General features: G+C 48.4%; 1 protein-coding gene across 9 annotated transcripts in view; it reads left to right on the top strand.

The window, feature by feature from the left end:
* The window catches only part of LOC120394237 (C-type lectin domain family 2 member D-like), an 86,303-nt gene extending 67,424 nt beyond the window's left edge, over nucleotides 1-18,879 (top strand). For 4 of the 9 annotated variants that reach the window (XM_039518469.1, XM_039518467.1, XM_039518471.1 and 1 more), the window contains 6 exons: nucleotides 7,211-7,285; nucleotides 8,241-8,303; nucleotides 9,573-9,665; nucleotides 12,030-12,205; nucleotides 13,828-13,918; nucleotides 16,072-18,840. In XM_039518469.1, the coding sequence (XP_039374403.1) occupies nucleotides 7,249-7,285; nucleotides 8,241-8,303; nucleotides 9,573-9,665; nucleotides 12,030-12,205; nucleotides 13,828-13,918; nucleotides 16,072-16,301 (690 nt within the window). In that variant the 5' untranslated portion in view covers nucleotides 7,211-7,248 and the 3' untranslated portion in view covers nucleotides 16,302-18,840. The other 5 variants (XR_005592217.1, XR_005592216.1, XR_005592215.1 and 2 more) reach the window with 5 other exon arrangements.
* The last annotated feature ends 384 nt before the right edge of the window (nucleotides 18,880-19,263 follow it).

The raw sequence follows: 19,263 nt of genomic DNA, 5'->3' as shown, positions 1-19,263 counted from the left end.
ATTTGTCTGAAATCAGCAAGATGAAATTCAATAAGGACAAGTGCAAAGTGTTACACGTAAGAAGGAAAAAAACAAATGGACAATTACACACTGGGGAATAACTGGCCAGGTGGTCGTTCTGGGGGAAAGGATCTGGGGGTTCTAGTGGTTCAAAAAATTCCATGTGAGACAACAATGTGATGCAGTTGCAAAAACGGCTTTAATATCATTCCGGGGTCCATGAACACGAGTGCCGTGTGGAAGAGAGAGGAGGTCATTGTCCAGCTCTGTTCGGTGCTGGTGTGACCTCATCTGGGGCATTGTGACCAATTCTGGACTTTAACAAAGAAGTGGACAATTTGGGAGAGTTCAGAGGTTTAGAAAACCCGACTTATGGGGAAAGGATGAAATAATGGGACGTGTTTGGTCGTGAGAAGAGAAGGCAGAGGGGGGACCTGATAACAGCCCTTAACATATTTGAAGGCTGTTATCAAGAGGACTATGATCAATTGTTCTTCATGGCCACTGATGGCAGGACAAGAAGTAATGGGCTGAATCTGCAGCAAGGGGGATTCAGGTGAGATATTACGAAAAAAAATAACTCAGAGGGGAGTTAAGCTCTGGAACAGGCTTCCAGGGGAGGGTGTGGAATCCCCGTCACTGGAGGTGTTTAAGACCAGGTTGGACAAACACCCGTCGGGGATGGTCTTGGTCGTGCTCAGCGCAGGGGGCTGGACTTGATGACCTGTGAGGTCCCTTCCCACCCCACATTTTTTGGATCCTATGTTTGATGAACTGGTTCTTTGAGGAGCTCAGGGGCAATTTGCCTCCTTGGATTTTTGCTTTTAAGCACCGTCAATCTGAAATATTTGTTGCCTGAAAATGCCGTCAGCCCCGGCTCTGGCAGCCGTTCCACCCTGGCTCAGTAAATGCACAGCATGTACCAATGGCTCCAAAGATAAAAGCTCCCGTGGGCTGAGCTGCTCCGGAATAGCTCCCCTTGTTCCAGAAGTGGGTGAAGCTGAACCAGAACGAGGTGATCTTATTTCAGAAGGAGAGCGCCCGCCCTGGGAGTTGTTCCAGAACAGCTCTGGCCCTTTCACGTCTCTCCCTATCTTACTCCAGAATCACTTCTTGGGGTAGCCCAGGCCTCAGATGGGAGCCCAGCGACCGCTGTCACCTTGGTAACGCTGCTCTGGGGATCACAGACCTTTTCCTGTTTGCTGCCTGCAGAGAAAGCCGGGCTAAATAAGCCCCGCGGCTGGAGAGGCCATGCTGGGCAGCCTCAGGAAAGTCCCTGGTATGGAGCAGACAAAAGCAGAACCAAGAGAAGGAAGCTGAGGGTGGGAAAATCAGGCTGCAGAAACAGCACCTGTTTTCACAGGTTAATCAGTCATTGGAACAGCTCTCCAAGGCCGAGGGGTTCCCATGGCAGGCAAAGCCGAGATTAGCTATCTTCCTGAAACACACGCTCTGTTTAACATGTCACCGTTCTGGATGCCGGACGTGCTGCGGAGGAGGATCTCTGGGCTGTATTATATGAGATGATCTTAATGGGCCCTGCTGGCCTTTGACCTGGGGAAAGAACCTGATTTTCAGCGTCCCTGATACTCGGCTGTTTCTGTGAATTTGGCCGTTTTCAATGACTGTCATCCGCGCTGCGGGGCGCGGCTGATGCTGCAGCGTTGTTCCCGCTCACAGCGCAGCGTGTTTGTTCAGTGTGTTATTCATAAGCCCCTGGGCTCGGTTCACTGGCAAAGGCACTCGGCCAGGTCCATTGTCGACACACCACAGTGCTAGCGTCCCGTAGGAGCCACAAGGACACTAACACATGTATACCCGGGACAATGGTACCTGCTCACTCAGCGTGCCAGGATCCTGCCCCTAGATCAGCAAAAAGTCACCCCTCCTCTGGCATCTCCTCTTTAGGATACAGATGTCATTAGTTACCACCCTTGTCCTTGTACCTTCTAGTTCCGCCAAAACATCCTGATCTGTTATTCTGTCGTCCCCTCCTTGTTGTACGAGGGGTCGGCATGTTCCTGCACCATCTCTCGGGAATGTGCTGACGTGTTCCTTTGAGGGATCTGCGTGTTTTTGTACCATCCTCTCCGCTCAGTATATGCTCACTTGGTGTGAGCTAAACGTTATTTTGCAGAGGTCAGTTATGCCAAGAGGTTAGTTATGCCAAGGGCTCCAGCCAGGCCCATGCTAATCAGACCAAAAACCACAGTCATGCTGTAGTCTAGTGCCTGGAGCACCAGCATGGGTGACAGAAGACCTGGGTTCTAATCCTGGTTCTGCCACTAAACTGTGGTGTGGCTCTGAGCAAGTCCCCTCTCTGCACTGTTTCCCCTCCCGCCCTTTGTTTAGATTGTGAGCTCTTTGGGTCTGCACAACTGGGCCCTGATCTCGCTAGGGTAGTGACTGTCACTGTGTGTCTGTGCAGCACCTGGCACAACGGGGCCCTGATCTCAGCTGGAGCAGGGACTGTCTCTCATTGTGTGTCTGTGCAGCACCCGGCACAACGGGGCTCCAGTCTTGGTTGATGCCCCGTGACACTTCTGCAAGAGAAGTAGCTAATAATATTAACCGTAGGTGCGTTGGCACCGAGTACATGGGAGATTCTCAGAAGCTACGGTGATGATAGAACTTGCAGCACTAAGGGCTGGAATGAGGGAGACAGATGAGCAATCTGCATTCCCAGGTGTCTGTGCAAAGTCTCGCTCGCCCTGCCCAGCAGCCCTCACCACTGAAGCCGAGGTGAAAAGGAAATGCCGCGTGTCCCCTGAGTTAAAGGCCTGGTGCCAGAGGAGGTCACATTCTTTAATGCCTTAAAAGTAGCCGTGTGGTGGGTGTAAGTGAAGGTTGGGAATTTGGTGGCCCAGAGACCAGTGGCTGGAGCAGGAGAATGTGCAGCGTTGGGGACGGAGACTGAAAGCTCAGCCACGCTGGCCCATTGCTCTTACTTACTAAGCCCTTGTTTGGGGAACCCCCTGTGCACCCCATTACATTAAGGGTCCCTGTATCAGCCAGGCGATATCTCTGATCAGTGGGTGTGTCCTGAACCCCACTAAACTGTTTGTTAACATAAAGACTTTCCTCGTTGTCTATGAGCTGGGTTTGAAGTGGGGACAGTTAGCGCCACAACATAGAACTTGAGGTGGCAGCAGTAGTAGGCTGTTATCCGCTGTGCGAATGGACCAGTAGAGAGGTACAAGAGTCTCCCTTTGCAATGCATTACACTGAATGTATTGAAAAGGCAGGTTATTATCTCAGCCTGGGGGGAGCAGAGGTGATAATGAACAAGCAACTCAACATGAGCTCCCAGTGCGATCCCATGGCAAAAATCGCAAACGCGATCCATGAATGTGTAAACAGGAGCTCTAAGCAGGGGGAGGCAGGTGATTTAACCTCTGTGTACAGCACTGGTGAGGCTGATACTGGACTAGTGATTCTACTACTTGTGCCGATGATTTTAAAAGGATGTTGAAAAATCAGAGAGGGGCGGAGAAGAGCCCCAAAAATGATTGGTGGCTGGAGAAAAGGCCTCGCGGTGAGAGATTTAACGAGCTCCGTCTGTTTAGTTTCTTATACAAAAGATTGAGAGGTGACTTGGACCTGCCCGGGGAGGAAATTCCGGGTGCTAAATGGCTCTTTAAACTAACAGAGAAAGGCAGGACAAGGACCAATGGCTGCAAACTGAAGCCAGATAAATTCAAATGAGAAATAACGCGCAGGTTTTTTTTAACAGTGAGAGTGCTTAACCCTGGGACCAAATTCCCTAGGGAAGCGCTGGATTCTCCATACTTAATGTCTTTGGGCTATTACTGTGAAGCAATTAAAAAAAGGAATTGCGATTAGTGGCGCTGTTAAACAATAATAGAATACCATTTTATTTAAATATTTTTGAATGTTTTCTACATTTTCAAATATATTGATTTCAATTGCAACACAGAATACGAAGTGTACAGTGCTCACTTTATATTTCTTTGATTACAAATATTTGCACTGCAAAAACCAAAAGAAATAGTATTTTTCAATTAATCTAATACAAGTACCATAGTGCCATCTTTTTTCATGAAAGTTGAACTTGCAAATGTAGGTGCTAAAGTTTTATATTGTTTTAGTTTTGAATGCAGTTATTTTTTGTACATAATTCTACAAGTTCACTCAGTCCTACTTCTTGTTCAGCCAATCGCTCAGACAAACGAGTTTGGTTGTAGTTTGCAGGAGATGATCATAGAACTGGAAGGAACTGCGAGAGGTCATCTAGTCCAGTCCCCTGCACTCAAGGCAGGACTAAGTATTATCTAGACCATCCCTGACAGGTGTTTGCCCAACCTGCTCTTAAAAATCCCCAATGATGGAGATTCCACAACCTGCCTGGGGCAATTTATTCCAATGCTTCACCACCCTGACAATTAGGAAGTTTTCCCTGATGTCAAACCTAAACTTCTCTTGCTGCAGTTTAAGCCCATTGCTTCTTGTCCTGTCTTCAGAGGTTAAGAACCACCATTTTTCTCCCTTCTCCTTGTAACAACCTTTTACGTACTTGAAAACCGTTATCACGTCCCCTCTCAGTCTTCTCTTCTCCAGACTAAACAAACCCAGTTCTTTCAATCTTCCCTCATAGGTCATGTATTCTAGACCTTTAATCATTTTTGTTCCTCTTCTCTGGACTTTCTCCAATTTTGTCTACATCTTTCCTGTAATGTGGCACCCAGAACTGGACACAATACTCCAGTTGAGGCCTAATCAGCGTCGAGTAGAGTGGAAGAATTACTTCTTGTGTCTTGCTTACAACACTCCTGCAAATACATCATAGAATCATAAAATCTCAGGGTTGGAAGGGACCTCAGGAGGTCATCTAGTCCAACCCCCATCCCAGAATGATGTTTGCTTTTTTTGCAACAGTGTTACACTGTTGACTCATATTTAGCTTGTGATCCAGTATGATCTCGCAGATCCCTCTCCGCAGTTCTCCTTCCTAGGCAGTCATTTCCCATTCTGTGTGTGTGTGCAACTGATTTGTTCCTTCCCAAGTGGAATACTTTGCATTTGTCCATATTGAATTTCATCCTATTTACTTCAGACCGTTTGTCCAGATCATTTTGAATTTTAATCCTATCCTCCAAAGCACTTACAACCCCTCCCAGCTTGGTATCGTCTGCAAAATTTATAAGTGTACTCTCTAGGCAATTATCTACATCACTGATGAAGATATTGAACTGATCCCTGCGGGACCCCTTCCAGCATGTCTGTGAACAACTGATAACTCTTCTATGGGAACCATTTTCCAACCAGTTATGAACCCACCTTATAGTAGCTCCATCTAGGTTGTATTTCCCTAGTTTGTTTATGAGAAGATCGTGCGTGACAGTATCAGAAGCCTTACTGAAGCCAAGATATACCACATCTACCACTTCCCCCCCATCCACAAGGCTTATTACCCTATCACAGAAAGCTATCAGGTTGTTTTGACACGATTTGTTCTTGACAAATCCATGCTGACTGTTATTTATCACCTCATTATCTTCTAGGTGTTTGCAAATTGATTGCTTAATTATTTACTCCGTTATCTTTCCGGGTACAGAAATTAAGCTGACTGGTCTGTAATTCCCCAGGTTGTCCTTAGTTCTCTTTTTATAGATGGGCACTAGATTTGCCCTTTTCCAGTCTTCTGGAATGTCTCCCGTCTTCTATGACTTTTCAAGGATAATTGCTAATGGCTCAGATATCTCCTCAGTCAGCTCCTGGAGTATTCTAGGATGTATTTCATCAGGCTGTGGTGATGTGAAGACATGCTGCCCGCTTCTTGTTTACGTCACCTGAAAGTGAGAACAGGCATTCGCATGGGCACAATTGTAGCTGGCGTCTCAAGATATTTACGTGCCAGATGTGCTAAAGATTCATATGTCCCTTCATGCTTCAACCACCCTGATGACGGATTCTGCTTGATAACGATCCAGAGCAGACTGACGCATGTTCATTTTCATCATCTGAGTCAGATGCCACCCGCGGAAGGTTGATTTTCTTTTTTGATAGTTCGGGTTCTGTAGTTTCCGCATCTGAGCATTACTCTTTTAAGATTTCTGAAAGCAAGCGCCACACTCCGTCCCTCTCGGATTTTGGATGGCACTTCAGATTCTTAAACCTTGGGTTGAGTGCTGTAGCTCTCTTTAGAATCTCGCATTGGTATCTTTTTTGCATTTTGTCAAATCTGCTGTGAAAGTGTTCTTAAAACTAATGTGCTGGGCCATCATCAGAGACTGCTATAACATGAAATATATGGCAGAATGTGGGTAAAACAGAACAGGAGGCATACAGTTCTCCCCCAAGGAGTTCAGTCACAAATTTAATTAACACGGTATTTTTTTTTAATGAGCATCATCAGCATGGAAGCATATCCTCTGGAATGGTGGCTGAAGCATAAAGGGGCATACGAATGTTTAGCATATCCAGCATGTAAATACCTTGCAGGGCTGTCTACAAAAGTGCCATGCGAACCCCTGTTCTCACTTTTCTGGTGACATTGTAAATAGGAAGCAGGCAGCATTATCTTCCGTAAATGTAAACAAACTTGTTTGTCTTAGCGATTGACTGAAAAAGTAGTAGGACTGTGTGGACTTGTAAACTCTAAAATTTTATATTGTTTTGTTTTAGAGTGCAGTTATGTAACAAAAATCTACATTTGTAAGTTACTTTCACTATAAAGAAATTGCACTGCAGTACTTGTATGAGGTGAATTGAAAAATACCATTTCTTTTATCATTTTTACAGTGCAATTATTTGTAATCAAAAATAATAATGTGAGCACTGTGCACTTTGTATTCTGTGTTACAGAAATCAATATATTTGAAAAACATCCAAAAATCTCAATTGGTATTCTATTGTTTAACAGTGCAATTAATCGCGATTAAGTTTTTTAATCGTGATGAATTGTTTTGAGTTAATCGCGTGAGTTAACTGCGATTAATCAACAGCCCTATTTCAGGCCTTAAAATCTATGTCTGTGAAGGAGGGGTGGGGACTGTTGGGTATTGGAGGATATTCAGGCTGGGGGAAGCCATGACCGTGGGTCTCACATGGTGACAGATGGACACAGTGAGAGGTTGGACTTAGCATTGTCTATTGCATTTGGTACATGGTATGTTCTGATGGCTTTAAAGGAGAAGTGCGTAATTAAAATAACCCACCCTGAGTGACCATTTCTGTTCCTTCTGGGTAGATGGAGACACAGCAGTCTCGGTGCTGATTGTCCAGTAAATGGCAGAAGAGAGCGCTGAAGTGACAACTGATACCGGTAAATACTAAATACTTTGGCCTTAATTAAAAGGGAGCCTGCAGTGTGATTGGCAGAGGGACAAAAATAGGGAGGGTGGGTTGCCCCCTCTTTTTTATGAGGGATAAAGACAGGAAACGAGGAGTTTTTGTTGCTCTTTGGTTCATGCTTGTTTTTTATATTAGAAATTTGGGTCTTTTCCACCCTGAAGGACTCTATGGCCAACAGGAGAACTGGTGGAGTGAAAGGCTGAAAATCTGGAATACTGTGTGCGCCCCGTCTCGGAAAGGATATTGTAGAACTAGAGGGGTTCCGAGAGAGGTGACGAGAAGTCTCAAGGGCCTGGGAAAACTCTCCTGTGAAGAGAGCTTGAAAAGACGGAGATTGTTACCTTGGAGAGGAGATGGGTACAAGGGACAGGATAATGGGTGGGATAGAGAAGGTAGATCTGTGTCTAGCACAAGCACAAAGGGGACAGTCAATGGAATGGAAAGGTGGGAACTTCAAACTGATCAGCGGAAACAATTTTTCACGCACTGGGTAATTAGATGGTGGAACTCGCTGCTAGGTGACCTCAACCAATGATGTTAAGGCCAAGAAATTAGCAGAATTCCAAGAGGGATTGGAGATTTCTATGGAGAACAGGAAGTGCCAGAGTTGTTATAATACTAACAAAAATGTTGGCAGAGAAATTATCCTCTTACCAGCCACTAGAGGGGGACATGGAACATAATTTGTCAAATGCATTGCCATGCTCTCTAATCCGCTTGGAGCCCCTCAACCAGGCCAAGGGCGGGCTGTGTGGGGTGGGGATAGCAAGATCTGGGGACTGCCAGTCACCTTGGGATGCACAGGGGGAGGGGAAGCAGTGACGGACGCATTCAAAAGGCTTGGGCTTTGTACACAGCACTGGGCCCTGCACTGAGGGGACTGTATGATCTGACCTTAAATGATGGTTTCTTTTGCTTTCTGGTAGGTATTGGAATGAATGTCTCAATACTGTTGAGTCAGAAACCAGTGGAAGAAAGAAGAGAAGTCGGTAAATAATTATATTATTTATTAGGTATAATACGGTAGCACCTAGAGACAGCAGCTGAGCCCCACTGTGTGCTGCACAGACCCACAGGGAGAGACAGTCCCTGCCCCAGCTGAGATCAGGGCCCCCTTGTGCCGGGCGCTGCACAGACACAACAAGAGACAATCCCTTAAGGTGCTGTTCCTTTAGCTCGAGTGGTAATGGCTTGTGCCTTTAAATCCAGAAATCAGGAGTTCAATTTCTATTGCTGATGATTTATCCCCTTTCTAAAGGCAAGTCCTGGGATATCCTGGTAGCACCCAAATTAGCCCCAGTAACTCTGGGCAACCATGAAAATCTCTCTCCCAGTCAACCAGCTCATGGCGGCAAGGTCCCTGATCTGGCAATCTGGAAAGTAAGAAGGTCCTTCAAAGCTGGTGAAGGGAGCTCAGTAACATTTTTGAACCTCTTTGTTTGTTTAACTGAAAAACAAATAATTTTTCACCCAGAATTGTCAGAGTTGTTTTGGCTTTTTCATTTTTGGTGGAAACAAAGGTGTTTCTTGCTTTTTCTTTTTTCATTGCTCTTTTGGTGACATTTTTATTGAAAATACATTTTTAAGTTGTTTGGGAAAGTTGTAAACGTAAGAGCTGCCACCCCGGGTCAGAGCAGGGTCAGTGTAGCCCCGTCTGCTACAGTGGCCACTAGCAGAGCTTCAGGGAGGGGACAGGGCAGGGGAATTACTGAGCGACCCACCCCTGCCTTGGCTCCTGGCAGTCAGAGGAGCAGGGGTCGTGTCCCTGCCCACCTTGGCTAATGGCCATCGATGGACCTGTCCTCCAGGAACTTAGCTCATTCTGGTTTGGAGCCTAGTTATTTTTGGCCATCACCACATCCCTTGGCAGGTGGACTATGCGCTGTGTGAAAAAGTATTTCCTCTTGTTTGTATTAACCCTGCTTCCTGCTAATTTCATCCGGTGACCCCTGGTGTTTGTGTTGTGGGACGGGTAAATAACACTTCTCTGTTCACTTGTTCCACACCGTTCATTGTTTTATAGACCTCTGCCCTATCCGCCCTTAGTTGTCTCTTCTCTAAGCAGAACGGCCCTAATCTTTGTCGTCTCTGCTCGTGTGGAAGCTGTTCCATGCCCTGGATCATCATCAACTAGATTTATCCACTCGTGGAAGCACTTAGCAAAACGTGACCATTTTCTCGCTCTGGCAGCATTTGCGGTTGATACGTTTGCCCACCTTCATCTGCTTTCATGTCATATATTTTTTTTTATTTTGCAGATTTCAGCCTGAAATGCATTAAAGATAAATGGATCCCAATTACCGTTATTGTCGTCATCACAGCTTTGATCATCACCGTAATTGCACTGGCGGGTGAGTGAAGGGTCATTACTAACCCGGCTGATTCTCATTCCCTTGTCACTGATTCTTCATTGGCTGCTTGTCCTAGCCCCAAGGTCACGGTGCCCACTTGCGTTTCCCACGGCCTCTTCTCACCCCGTCTTTGCCCTGGTCTGACTCCTCCATTGAAGCACATTCCCCTTTTCAGAGGGGAAATCTCTCTCCAGACCCTTTCCCCCAAAGAGGAAGGGACCAACCCCGTTCCCTGCCCCCTCGGAAGCAGCCCCACTAGATCCCAGGCCTGGGTAGCAGTGTAGGGATGCAGTGGGTGGGTCTCCCTGCCTCCCACTCCCTGTGTCATCCAACGCCCAGTCTCACCTTAAATTGTCGTAGGTTTGGGTGCCACCGTGTGGCCATGGCTCACTGCGCATTTCTAAAATAGTTTCCGATCCATTTATCATTGTTCTTCCTCCCCCATCCGCCGTACTGTGTGTAAATGCAACTGGGAGTCTCAGGCAGAGGATTCAGTTCCCTGATCCCAGCCAGTCTCTCGTGGCTTTAGGAGCATTTCTGAATTTCTTTTCCGTGGCAAAGCTCCTCCATAAAACTCACAGTACACAGAGAATCTGTCACGCTGAACGGATTCTTCCCGTTCCTGGCTGGGTGTCGCTGGCGCAGCGGAAAGGGGTGTGTTGGGGTGTGTGCGCCCTGCCCCCGGGATTCCTTAGAGAAGACACATGCGGTAGGGAGTGTGCGGTGACAGCTGTCAGTGCTGGAGCGAGGGGCTGGCTGCTTGGCCTCACTGGGCAAACAGACCTTCACAAGGAAATGGCTACAGGGAGGACCCCGCTGCAGGGGTCGGGTTGGACTGTGTGGAGAGTGGGAGACTCTGGGCTGGATCCTTAGACCACTTGACACCACTCTGGGGACTCAAGATGGATCCAAAGAGCCCTCTGAGAATCCCCCCAATTCAGGGGGCCTCCCCAGCTGGTGTGAAGCTGGTGTATGGGCTCTGCACCCAGAGTGTAGGGGATGGGTTGGGGTTGTGGCCAGAGCATGCTGCATTACAGCTGTTCTGTGCTTCCCAGGTGGCCTGAGAAGCAGAGCGTAAGTTAGAGCAACCCTGAGGCTGCTCTAAGTCACACCAGGGGAATGTCAGGGCCCCGAATGGGCCTGGAATACAGGAAGCGCAGAGCCAGCATCTCTACACATGTGCCAGCCATCCACCCGTGCTGTTTTGCTGCAGAGCACGTGCCAGCATTTCTGCCCATAGTTAATGTGTCTGTGCACTGGGAAATCACATGTCTGGTAAAAGTTTCCATTGGCCCAAACTGAAAGTGTTTTCCGCATCCCTCTTGTTAGGCTCTTTGCCCTCAGTTTTAGTAGCTGCTTCGCTCGCCCGAGTGGAACAACTTGGCGAGTGTGTGTGACAGGCCGGCTTTGGGCCCAGAACATGAGCTGTTCTAGCCCCACCTAGGGGCTCTCGGCTCTGATATTACGGGTCTCGCTCTTAGCTCTGGAGGGCCCCAGTTCTAGCCCCGGTGTGGCAGCTGTCACATGTGTGCACTGAGGATGGTATGTCAAGGGGGAGTCCATGAAATGCCCCCACCCCTCCCATTTTTCACTGCTTGCCTGGCAGAATGGGTCCACCCCTGACGGTGCCAGAAGTTAAGATGGCGGACAGGCCCATTTGGATGCATGGTTACCGTGGGTCATGACGCCATCTTAGCTCCACCCTGTCCTCCCCAGCCAACCCATGCAAATGGCGGCCGTACAACCAGGAGGGGGAGCTCTGTCTGTGGAGCAGGGGCTCTGACAAAGGTTTGGGGGCCATGGGGGATAATCCGCTGAACACGAGCTCCCAGTGGGATGCGGTGGCCAAAGGCTCTAATGCGACCCTGGGATGTATAAATGGGAAATTCAAGTAGGAGTAGAGAGGTTATTTTACCTCTGGATTTGGCCCTGCTGCGACCGCTGCTGGAATCCCATGTCCAGTTCTGGTGCCCACAATTCAAGAAGGATCCAATGGCTGGAAGTTGAAGCTGGACAAACTCAGACTGGGGATAAGGCAGCAGCTGTTAACAGTGAGCGTTAGTCACCCTCGGAACGATTTACCAAGGGGCGCGGTGGATTCTCCATCACTGACGGTTTTGAAATCACGATGGGATGAGGACGTAAAAGCTCCGCTCGAGGGATTATTTTGGGGCAGTTCTAAGACCTGTGTGATGCAGGAGGTCAGACAAGAGATTGGTCCCTTCTGGTCTTGGGATCTCTGCAAAATAACAACCCAGCCTGAGACATGGGGGTCTTATTGCCCTCTCGGGCCGGGATTCCCACGCAGAGAGAGACAGCAGAGATAGTCCATCTCTCACCACTGTGCTACTTCCTTATTTTCAGCCAGGAAGCCTCCCCCCTGCCCACCCCACGTCACTGCTGCGTGCCCGGACGGCTGGGTGGGATACCAAGGGAAATGCTTCTACTTCTCAGAGACTGAAGAGAACTGGAACAACAGCCAGAGCCACTGCTCTTCCCTCAACGCCTCCCTGGCTTCCATTGATTCCCTGCCGGAGCTGGTAAGGAAGAGACACGAATCTTCATAACCACAGCTAGGGACATGCCAGAGCCTGGCGCCCCCGAAGGTCTAACGCAGCTCCTAGATTCAAGGAACTGAATCCCCTGCGGAGCTGGCTGTAAAATGGAAATTCAGGGGCAGGATTTGCCATTTTTAAATAGAAAAAAGTTGATTTTTTCCCCCCAAAATTTTTCATTTCATTTTTAACTTCAAATGTCATTTTCGTTTGGGTTTTTTAACTCCAAAATCTCATTTTTTCAAAATTTGGGGTTCCCTCCCCACCCCGCCACTCTCCTTTTTTTGTTTTTGTTTTGTTTTTGGTTTGGGTTTTTTTGCCTTTTTCCACATTTTATACTGGAAAAAGGGAAGGAAAGTAAAAGGCGTGGGAAAGAGGTGTGGAAACCCACCTTTATATAGATACAGATATTCCCCAAACTGTTTCCAGCAGGAAAACAGTGCAAAGGTTACTCTGAAAAAGAATGGAACATTTTCATCTCAACAGTATATGCCTCACTTTTATATATCTATATCTAGCCATATCTATATAATTTAACCAGCAATAAAGGCAAGTACAAAGTACTTCACCCAGGAGGGAAAAATCAAATGCATGAAGGAAAATAGGGAATACCTGGTTTGGCAGTAGTGCTGCTGAAAAGGGTCTGGAGGTTGCAGTGGACCACAAATTAAATATGACTCGACAATGTGATGCAGCTGAGAAAAAGGCTAATCTCATCCCGGGGTGTATGAACAGGAGTGTTGTATGTAAGACATGGGAGGTGATTGTCCCGCTCTACTTGGCACTGGTGAGGTCTTAGCTGGATACTGTGCCCAGTTCTGGGTCCCTCACTTTAGGAAAGACGTGGACAATTTTGAGAGAGTCCAGAGAGAGCAACAAAAATGATCAAAGGTTGAGAGGACCTGACTTATGAGCAAAGGTTTAAAAAACTGGGCGTGTTTAGTCTTGAGAAAAGAAGACTGAGCGGGGACCCGATAACGGTCTTCCAGTATGTTAAGGGCTTTTATAAAGAGGACACTGATCAGTTGTTCCCCATGTCCACTGAAGGCAGGACAAGCAGTAAAGGGCTTAATTTGCAGCAAGGGAGATGTAGGTTCGATATTAGGAAAAACTTTCTAACTCTCACAGTAGTTAGCCTCTGGAACAGGCTTCCAAGGGTGTGGGGGAATCCCCATCACTGGAGGTTTTAAAGACCAGGTTGGACAAACACCCGTCAGGGACGGTCTAGGTCTGTTTTCTCCTGGCTGAGCATGGGGAGCTGGACTTGATGAGCTCTTGAGGTCCCTTCCAGCCCTGTGTTCTGTGATTCCCCAAAGTTGGGAAACTGTAAGAAAATGGGAGGAAACCCCCCAGGTATGAAATGGAGGGGGAAGGGCAGGTGCATGTGGTTTTTTTTTTTTGTTTGTTTGTTTGGTTTTTTTAAATTTTTCTGGTGGGGGGAAAAATCATTTTGGATGAACCCCTTTGCCCTGTGTAGTTTGACTGGCAGCTCTTTGGGTGAGGGACCAGCTTTCTGTGTGTGCAGCACCCAGCGCGTGGGGGCCCTGATCCCCGTGAAGGCGGCTGTAACACAGCTAAGGATATAATGTGTGTGTTCTTATCCACAGGATTTCATGCTGCGCTATAAAGGGATCCCTTACCGCTGGATTGGCCTCCAGAGGGAACAAGGCGAGGGCCAGCCCTGGAAGTGGACCAACGGTACCATATTCAACAACCTGTGCGTCCCTTTTCCTCATTCGCTTTCTCAGTATTAGGGCTCAGAGAAATGCAACAAAACCCTGGGCTGGGTGGAGAACCGGGATTAGAAGCGAGACCTCAGGAGCTTAAAAGTCTGATCCTCTACTGCCTGAGCTACAGGGCTCGTTCTGGGGAGGTTGCACCTGTAGGAGACCTGTAGACCTCTTCCATAGCGTAGGCACCAGAGGAGACAGAGAGCCCCACTCGGTTAACGGTGGATGACACAAGCGGGACTGGTTGGAAAAATTCCAACTAAAAGTTTTCCCTTATGGAAAGTCTGATTGTGTCGAAAGCAAAATTTCCTGGAGGGAAAGGTCACTGGATGAGATTTTTCCATTGTGGAAATTGACTCAAATGTTTATTTTCAGTCAACCCAGAACAAAACATTTTCATTTTGGTTTGCCTGTGGGGCCGCTGCAGCACATCATGGGAATTGTAGTTCTGGGTCCTTCTGATCTCATTTGTCTCTGGTCTTTGACAAGACAACATCTCCCATGATGCACTGCAGTGTCTCACTCATGCGTGTTCTTCTGTGGTATTTTGGTGGTAGGAAGACACTGCAGTGCATCATGGGAGATGTAGTCCAGCTGGGAATCAGAACCTATAGGAGAGAACATGGGTGGAAGAACCAGGAACTACAGTTCCCATGATGCCTGGCATCAGCCTCAGTCTAATAAAAATGTTTCATTTTGGGTCAACCTAAATAATTTTTTGAGGGGAGAGGGGAAGAGAATTTCTGTTCTGTAGGAAATTTAAATTTTGACTTTTTGTCCCAAAACATGAGAATTTCCATCAAGATGGAAATTCCATTTGCCACCCACCTCTGTGTAAACGGTTCCCCCCTGAGGCATTCACGAGCACATCCCATCGTTCGTGCACAATGACACCCCACTGAGGGGAATTGCTATGGCTACGGGATGCGGCAGAAGATGCGGCAGCTCAGTGGGGGAGCAGCTTGGTAGCCGCGTTAGGGCCTTGCTGAGCACAGCTGGGCTCTGGCTGCCTGGGGCAGAAGGGGACGCAGAGGAAATGGATGGGAAGTGTGGGGGAGGGGTTGGGAGACCCAGGGGGAGAAGATAATGTGAGGGGGCAGGTGAGGCAGAAAAAGGATATTGGGAGAGAGAAGTTGCTGGACGAGGCGAGTCTGAGAGGCAAAGCAACCCCAAGCTCTGGATGTCCCTAGCTCCAATTGCCAGAAGCTGGGAGTGGCCAACAGGCGATGGGTACTTGAGAATTGTCCTGTTCATTCCCTCTGAAGCACCTGGCACCGGCCACTGTCAGCAGACAGGACACTGGGCTAGATGGACCATTGGTCTGACCCAGCACGGCCGTTCTTATGAGGTTTGCTTACCCTGAGGTATTGCCTGATTTCCAGTCCAGCTGCACTAAGGTGTCCAGTTCTGGTCACCTGTATTCAAGAGAGATGCTCTCAGACTGGAATAGGTGCAGAGAAGTGCAGCTCGTGGGAATGGAGAGTCTCTCTTATCCGAGGAGACTGAAAGAGCTTGGCTGGTTGAGCCTAGCAAGAGGAGAGGGTCTCTCATTGCTCTGTAAATACCTCGGGGGTAGACACCTGGGCGGGAGAGGAGCTACTGAAGCTACAGGGCAATGTTGGCACAAGATCACACAGGGATAAACTGGCCAGGAATTAATCTGGGGCTGGAAATTAGCAGGTTTCTGCCCATCAGAGGAGGGAGGTTCTGAAGCAGCCGCCCCATAGGAGCCGTGGGGCGAACCACCTAACTAGATAGAACACGGAGCCTGAGAAGTCTGTGAACAGGATGATATGCCGGGGTTGCCTGCCATAGCAGGGGGCTGGACGCAGTGACCCAGGAGCTCCCTTCCAGGCCTATGTCCCCTCACACACTGGAAAGACCTGCAAGAAACTTCACAACCTCTGTTTCCTGTTCTCTGTGAGCCTGATTTTCAGGCGCTCAGCGTCCACTGTGACATTTACAGCTAGAAGTGACTAGCTCAGGGTTGATTAGTAGCAAAGCCTGGTTGAGAACCCAGTTCCCCTGCGTCGTACAGCACTGAACCACATCGCTTCTCCGTATGTGAGCAGGAACGGGAGCCGGCTGCATCTGATAACCCCACACTGCTTCTCATTGCAGGTTTCAGGTCAGAGGGGAAGGGCACTGTGCCTACCTGGACGAATATGGGGTCAGCAGCTCCAGGTGCTACTCAGAGAGACATTTTATCTGCAAGCGGCCGGACGAGTGCTCTAGAAGGAAGCCAAGTGCTGCAGGAGGGAACAGAATGTCTAAGATCATGTAAAGGACCAATGCAGCCTCTTCACTGGATGCAGAACTTACACATACATCATCTCTTGTGCAGCATCTGACCTCTCCAGCCATTGCTCCCTCTAGATCCTGGCTGAAAAAACATCTTTACAATGCTCACTGCACTAACTCTACTGCACAATAACACCATTGCCATGGAGCTACCGAACAGAGGTTTTAGGGGCTTAAATTTAATATTCCCTTAATAGGTGAAGTGGATAAATTATTTAAATTATGAAGAATCCCTGCTTTTATTTATTTAAAAAAGAGTATGTTTCTAGCTTCCTTGGTTTTGAATATACCCTGGCAAATCAGAGTCAGCAGAGAGCTTGAAACAATAACTCAGAAAAGTGCCCCGTTTAATTAATTGACTTGTTAACTCTGGAACCTAGTGATGACCCCAACTTCTTTCTTTCTTTTTTCCTCTACGCTGCTTTTCCTGGTGAGGGTCGCAGCAGCAGCATGGAGAGTAGGGAGGACCAGACCTCCCTTTCCTCCACAACAGATTCCAGCTCCTCCTGGGGGATTCCCAGGCCAGCTGGGAGATATAATCCCTCCAGCATGTTTTGGGTTGGCCTCCCAGTGGTACATGTTCAGTAGAGTTCCAAAGGAAGCCAACCGGGGCATCCTTATTAGCTGCCCAAACCCCCTCTGCTGGCTCCTCTCAATCCTCCTCTGATTCTGGTCATCACAAAGCTTGATCCAGTCCACCTTGCAACGCCTCACTCCATCTACAAGCTGATTCTGCCAACCGGTGCGGCATTCTGCGTTCCTTTCCCAATCATCCAGAGAGATTCCAAAGGACACTAAGCTTTGCAAGCATCCCGGGATCTGTGCAGCGGCCTGCCTCTCTTTCTAGACCCTTCGCAAGTGTCAAAGTACTGCAAACTCTTCGGGATCCTGCAATCCGGCATTCACGTGACATGACCAAGCTGCCTGAGCCCTTTCTTACTAATTAACGTTCCCGTAAATGACATGCCACCACGATTTAGCACTTCCACATTTGTCACCCCGTGTTGCTGCCATCTTTGAAGAATTTTACCCAAGCATCTGACATGGAAGCTAGTTAATCTCCTGGTATGTTTGGCATAAGTCATCCATATTTGAGTCCTATAGAACAGTGGATAACACACACGTCTTATAAATATGGATTTTCACTTTAATTGGCCATTTGTTGTTCCAGGATCTATCTTGCAAAAGACAAAAGTTCCCGGCTGCTTTGCTGATTCTGCTAGTGAGCCCAGCATAAAGATCTACATGGCTGGTAACGTTAGAGCCAAGGTAGCAAAATTGGTCCACACCATCCAGATGAATACCCCCTAAGGTGATATCTGGAACTGGCTCTGGGGCGTGATAACTGCCTTCTTCAAGCTCCTTCTAGCCCAGAGATTTGGCATGAATCAGAGCACTTGGTAATAAGCTGTTGCAGGACATCAACACGGTGAGCCACAGGGGCTGCATTCTCTGCAAACAGCAGGTCCCTTCTGATGATCTCCTTCACCTTCGTCTGAGCTCTGCACCGTGCAGTGTTAAACCCCGCTCCGTCCTGTCTGGTGCTAGTACAGACACCCCCTCGGACATCACGGAACGCACGTTCAAGCGGGAGTGGGAAGTAAATACTAAACGGTGTAGGAGCCACTACGCAGCCCTGCTTCACTCCATTGGTGATGTTAAGCAACGTTAAATGACTGGGGATAAGTGTCACTTGAAATACCAATAACCAATAATACACTAACATATAACAAAGAGCTGCTCTAAAGACTTTACAATCTAAGTGTAAGAAACAGTCAGGGAGAGAACCAGAGAACAATGAGAGGAGATTGTTGCAGGACTTTCATTCTAACTGTCTAAGCCAGTGGTTTCCTGTGCTCCATGGACCCCTGGGGATCCACAGACCATGTGTAAGATTTACAGAGGGGTTCGCACCTCCATTGGAAATGCTGTAGGGCTCTGCAAATGAAGAAAGGTTGCAAACCAATGGTTTAAGCCAGGGGCTCTCAAACTGGGGGTCGGGACCCCTCAAGGGGTTGCAAGGTTATTACATGGGGGGTTGTGAGCTGTCAGCCTCCATCCCAAACCCCACCGCCAGCATTTATAATGGTGCTAAATATATAAACAGGTGTTTTTAATTCATAAGGGGGGGGTCACACGCAGAGACTTGCTGTGGGGACGGGGTCACTGGTACAAGAGTTTGAGACCCACTGGTCTAAGCCAGGGGGCTTGGGGCATTTGCATCTTTCACCGTGACTAGGGGACCCTCTCGTTCTGCTTCTCTTCTCTGGGTGACCCCTGGACTGTCCCGCGATAGACGCATGGTATGACCCAGGGACCCCTTAGTGCCACCTGGCAAAGGGGCCAGCGAGGTGCCTGGGGCGTGAGGTCTCACGTTCAAGCGCGTGTCACTGGTCACCACTGTCATTGTGAAACACACGTGCAGCTGCTGTGCAAGCAGTTCTGTGTAAACACCGACCGTCATGGTCCCAGTGTCTGTGTCCAGGCGGGTGGTCACCGGCAAAGGTGTGAACCGGGTTTTCTGTCAGACAAAGGCTGTTTGTGTCTCTCTGGCTGTCGGATGGTTCACCGTGGGGCTAATTTTGTTTCCATTAGGAGTCTATCTAGAGGCTGCTGAGCTGAATTCACATTGCGCCAGTAGTGCACCAGCACTGGGGTTCCCCTACTACAAGCTGAAATCACTAAGAGCTGAAATCACTAAAAGAGCTACGCTTACTGAGCTGAGATCACTGAGTGCTGTGTTAACTAGTGGGGGAGCCTGAAGATCTATCGCTATCAGCTGGCGGAGCGGAGCAGTTTGCAGCGTGTTGGAGCAGCCCATGGAACAGTGAGCGGAGTGGAGCGGTTTGTGGGGACGGCTGGAGCGGCTCACGGGTCGGCTGGAGGAGCGGCACAGCTGGTGGAGTGGAGCTGGTCGTGGTGAAGGCTGCAGCAGAACTCCACAGAGAGGTGGAGCAGTCAGCCCTGGCCCATGTAAGGTGCCCCTTAACACCCTGTGTGTGTGGCGCCCCC

Source organism: Mauremys reevesii, unplaced genomic scaffold (assembly GCF_016161935.1).
Source record: "Mauremys reevesii isolate NIE-2019 unplaced genomic scaffold, ASM1616193v1 Contig43, whole genome shotgun sequence".
Classification (NCBI taxonomy): domain Eukaryota; kingdom Metazoa; phylum Chordata; order Testudines; family Geoemydidae; genus Mauremys; species Mauremys reevesii.
Note: the sequence above shows the minus strand (reverse complement) of the source record. Positions and strands in the feature narration are given on the sequence as shown.